Genomic DNA, 4,499 nt, shown 5'->3' with positions numbered 1-4,499 from the left:
GATTGTTCATGGTTCAAGCTTGTTTCAAGGTACATTTTTATATATACTTTGGATTAGCCTGTCAGCTGTAGTTAAGAGATGGAGGGATGAACCTGTTACTTTACCAAAGTTAAATGAAGCAGGTTCAAGTCTAATGTTAAATCACAGGTATTTCCCATACCAAAAACCAACTTCCCAGTACTGGGTGTTGGAGGCAAGAACAGGGAACTGCCTGCCGCAGAGCCTACCCAAGTACAAAGATCTAAAAGTTTCCACGGCCCAATTCTACCCGCTTGCTAAGCTCCCCCAAAAAACAAGGTTGGTGAATTACAATATTAATACAGATCTATTTGTGTTTTCCTAAACATCTCCGAGTAAATTACTACCCCTGAATATACAGTATTCAACTTGAGGTCACACAAATACTAGATCAGGATTGCAGACAAGAATCTAGGAATCCAAACTCCTTGTGATCCCTACAGACTGAGCCTCAACACACCACTTAGAGGGATAAAACCAAACAAAAAAAGCCCACAGAAAGAACCAATGGTGTAAAAGGGAAGCAACTTCAGCGCACAGGTTAAGCACGCTGCCAAGGAGAGTCAACGTCCTCACAGTGAAGGCCCTGACTCCTTTCTACTAGTAAGCAGGAGCACTACAGGCTGGAGTCCTAGCCTAGATCAGCCCCTCCAGGGTACAGAAGAGTTTCAGTCCCTGTTAGTAGTCCTATACTGTCACATGTTGTAAGTATCCAAAAGACCTAAATTTTAAGGTAGATAGAATGCACTTCCTGGTTTGCAGCACGGAGAAAAGGACTAGCCATCACTGGGTGCCAGGAACTGCAGTCATCAGCACAAAGCTCTGGCATGCAATGTCAGCTCACAGAGCACTTCCCTCTCCCCTAGTCACAGGCAGACAGATAATGGCAGGTAGCACTAGGGTTTATTAAACTGTGCCTTAGTACAGGCGTTGGGGCTTGCCCATGGTGCTCTTGATGTATAAAGCCCGGACATTCTGCCAATTCTTCTTGAGCAATGACACCAGGAAATTGACAGCTAAGTGGATGTTATACACAAGCTCATCATCTGTCATCTTCACGTGGCCAACAGCCACTGCCAGACACAACACCTGTGGGAAGAGGAAAGTCAATCAGGTTGGTGGCTAGACGCAACAGAGTAAGAGAGGAGGCACAACTACAAGCCAGATGGTCCAAATTGACCTCCAGTCACTAATAAACCTACTCTGACCCCAGGCCAGGAAGACCAGGGCTATGTTAAAAGCTTCAACCCTGCTCCGTGACTGTGACATGTCCTAAGTATCTACAGAAACACAAACAGGGCTCCCATGTAGAGAATTCAGAAAAAAGAAATGGAAAACTTATTTAGAGAACTCCAGGACGGGTGGTACTAAACCTATGCAACCCAGCCAGCCTTCCTTACCTTCTTCATCTGGAATTTGATTGTGGACTTCACTTCATCCACTTTGGCCACCATATTCTCATTGTGGGTCAGCAAGGAAGGGAACTTGCCAGCCTTATTCAGGCCAGGGCCCAGGATTCGTGGAATCTGCTTGATCAGAGATTCAGAAGCCAGAAAGGCATCATACTTCTTGGCTGGTGAAGAGAAGCAGTTGGATGCTTAGGATCTGGCCCCGGAAGGCAACTCCAACCAGGGCTCTGTCAACCAACCACGAAGTGGCCCCTAACCACCCTGCTAACCCCTCTCTCCAAGTACCAAGTCTTTTTTAATCCTCTCACTCCAGTTTCTCTATCCTCCTGAGTTTTACTGGTCCAGCATTCACATGAAACCTGGTCAGAAGCCCAGGCTGACCCACCCTCATGTTCAATAGAAAATACACATGCTCATTAAGACTGAGTTCAAATCCTGCCTTCCTACTTTCTAGATTCACAGTAACTAGGGCTCCTATTTCCTACCTGTAAAATGCTTACACAAAGGATAAAAACGAAAAAGAAATCAGTTTTAAATAGAAATCCCTAGTCAAAACATACCAGCACCTGACTAGTCCATCTGTGAGAACTAACCCAATTAGAATCTTCAAAGCCAACATAAAAGGGAACATTTAAGGGGCGCCTGGGTGGCGCAGTCGGTTAAGCGACCGACTTCAGCCAGGTCGTGATCTCACGGTCCGTGAGTTCGAGCCCCGCGTCGGGCTCTGGGCTGATGGCTCAGAGCCTGGAGCCTGTTTCCGATTCTGTGTCTCCCTCTCTCTCTGCCCCTCCCCCGTTCATCCTCTGTCTCTCTCTGTCCCAAAAATAAATAAATGTTGAAAAAAAAAAAAAAATTAAAAAAAAAAGGGAACATTTAAAAGGTTAAAAATTATCAGAAGTCAACTAACCACAGCAGATCCTTCCCATCACGATTCTACTCCCTCTCCCATCATTTTAAAAATCCAAATGGGGGGGAGGGGGACGGGGGCACCTGGGTGGCTCAGTCGTTAAGCTTCCTATTTCAGCTCAGGTCATGATCTCATGGTTCAGGAGTTCAAGCCCCACACTGGGCTCTCCGCTGTCAGCGCAGAGCCCACTTTGGATCATTTGCCTCCCTCTCTGCACCTCCCCTGTGCTCTCACGCACTCTCAAAAGTAAACATTAAAAAAACAAATAAATGAAAATCCCAATGGCAGAAATACCACTCTTCTACCATTCCCATAGGAACTGTCTGCCCAAATACAAAACCACAGCAAGCCACACTCACCCAGCTTCTTGACTAGCTTTTTATTCTTGTTGAGTTTCTTCAGAGCCTCAATGTCCATGTGGGGAATATCCACAGCCTTCGCCTCATCACAGTGCTGCTGGTCCCCCAGCACACATACGGAGAACTTGGGGCGGGGAGTGGACTTAAGCCTGCGTTTTGGGGGGACAGAACAGGTCAAACCCAGCCTGGGACTCCAAGAGCAGGTGAAGGGGTCTGGGATCGCTGCAGCCACTGAGCCTTACCCAGAAGGTCCACATTCACCAACAGCTAGTCTGGCTTCTCAAACTAGCCGGCGGGCTCGGCCAAGGCCTCCCCACGCCTCCCCTCTTATTTTAAGACCCAGGGTGGGGGTCCGTCCAGCCACGCCTGCCCGGAGCAGGGGGTCTGAACTACCCAAGCGCGTCAGTGCCGCACGTGCCCGCCGCCTCGAGCTCAACCGGGAGCCCGATGGGAGGCGAGGGGCACGGGGTCACGGAGGACTGGGTGGGATCAGAACGGTGCCAACCTGACGGTGCCCGAGAAGCGTTTGTCCTTCTGAGGATCATAGTTCTTCAAGCTGATCTGCAGCTCCACGGTCTCCAAAAACCTTAGAGAAGATAATAAAGTTAACCAGCCGCCCGCGACTGCCCGAGCCACCGCGCTCCGGTCCCGCCCTCCCCGCGGAGACGCGCGCTTACTTCCTGCGCTTGCGCTGGTTCCCGTGCAGGACTTCCCGCACCGCCTCGTACAGGGTATCGCGGGAGACTTTGCTGCTGCAAGAGAGAATCAAGACGAGCGATTAGGACCCGGGAGGCGCCGATCAACACCCTCGGCCTAGTCAGAAGTCTCAGGCTTCGAGACAGAGGAAGGGTTCACGACGCACGCCAAGAGGCTTCCGGACACCAAATCAAGAGCTTTGGGTGCGATAAAGCTGGAGGCCAGGAGGAAGAGATACCTTCCTAGCGGTCGGGCCTGGCGCTCAAACTCGAACGTCGGGCCTGCAGGGCGGCGTCCGGCAAGAAATGCCCCTCGGCGAAGCAGAGGCAAGGATCCCCCCGATTCAGCCCGCAAGTCTCCCCCCACCAAGGTGCCAGGGGGCGCGGATGAGTGTGGATGGCTCCCTAAGTGCCACTTACCTCATAGCGCCACACACAACAGCAGGAAAAAAGAATAACTCAGTTCGCGCATGCGCTCAAATAAGGCTCCTGTTCTCGCGAGATGTAGCTTTCCTTCTGAGCGCGAGGGCCGGGACACGCAATCCCCGGGGAGCCCAGCCGTTTGCGGCCGCTGGAGGGCGCTGCCGCGTGTTACACAGCTAGAGTGGCTCGAACACTGGGAGATAGATTCTGCGGTCCTGGGAGCCCCGTGGCCCGCGAGGAATATTCTCGTTGGCGCCAGCCACTGCCAGGCACTTAATAGGCTGGTACTGGGCACCGCACCGTAATGGTCGCTGAGAGCATGCAGTTCCCCCATGTTTGTCTCTCCAACCTTTTCTGCCCTTTTCCTCCTGTCCTGCACACCTGCTTCGGGTCTCAAAAGCGGGTTTTGCTCCTGACCTCTCCCTCACCATCTTGCTCTGAGGCTCAGGGCTTCAGAGGACGTTGTGAGAAGGGAAATGTCACGAAACTTCGGTTCCTGGCCCCTCAAAGCCTGCAGTGGGGAAGAGCTGGGAAAGTACTGTGATAAATTTTCACTTGATAGCTGATTCAATGTCATCTACCCGTTAAGTAGTTACTATAGACAAGGTGCCTCCCTAGCTACTACAACACACACGGCCAGCACTGCACAACCCTTTCTGCCCTTTCCTCGGTCCAACCGGCCCCATCC

At 51.3% G+C, this 4,499-nt stretch overlaps 1 protein-coding gene across 1 annotated transcript; it reads right to left on the bottom strand.

Annotated features, from left to right (window-relative positions):
• Positions 1 to 904: 904 nt before the first annotated feature.
• Positions 905 to 3,897, bottom strand: RPL10A (ribosomal protein L10a). Its single transcript, XM_025925707.2, has 6 exons — positions 3,809 to 3,897; positions 3,371 to 3,445; positions 3,199 to 3,279; positions 2,694 to 2,842; positions 1,419 to 1,591; positions 905 to 1,107 (listed from the first exon to the last, which is right to left on the bottom strand). Exons 1-6 carry the CDS (start codon positions 3,811 to 3,813, stop codon positions 937 to 939), a joined length of 654 nt encoding a protein of 217 aa, XP_025781492.1. The 5' UTR covers positions 3,814 to 3,897; the 3' UTR covers positions 905 to 936.
• Between the last annotated feature and the right edge of the window lie 602 nt (positions 3,898 to 4,499).

The sequence above is a fragment of the Puma concolor genome, chromosome B2 (assembly GCF_028749965.1).
Source record: "Puma concolor isolate L17-30 chromosome B2, mPumCon1.1.hap2, whole genome shotgun sequence".
Lineage (NCBI taxonomy): Eukaryota > Metazoa > Chordata > Mammalia > Carnivora > Felidae > Puma > Puma concolor.
This window is presented reverse-complemented; position numbering and strand designations above follow the sequence as displayed.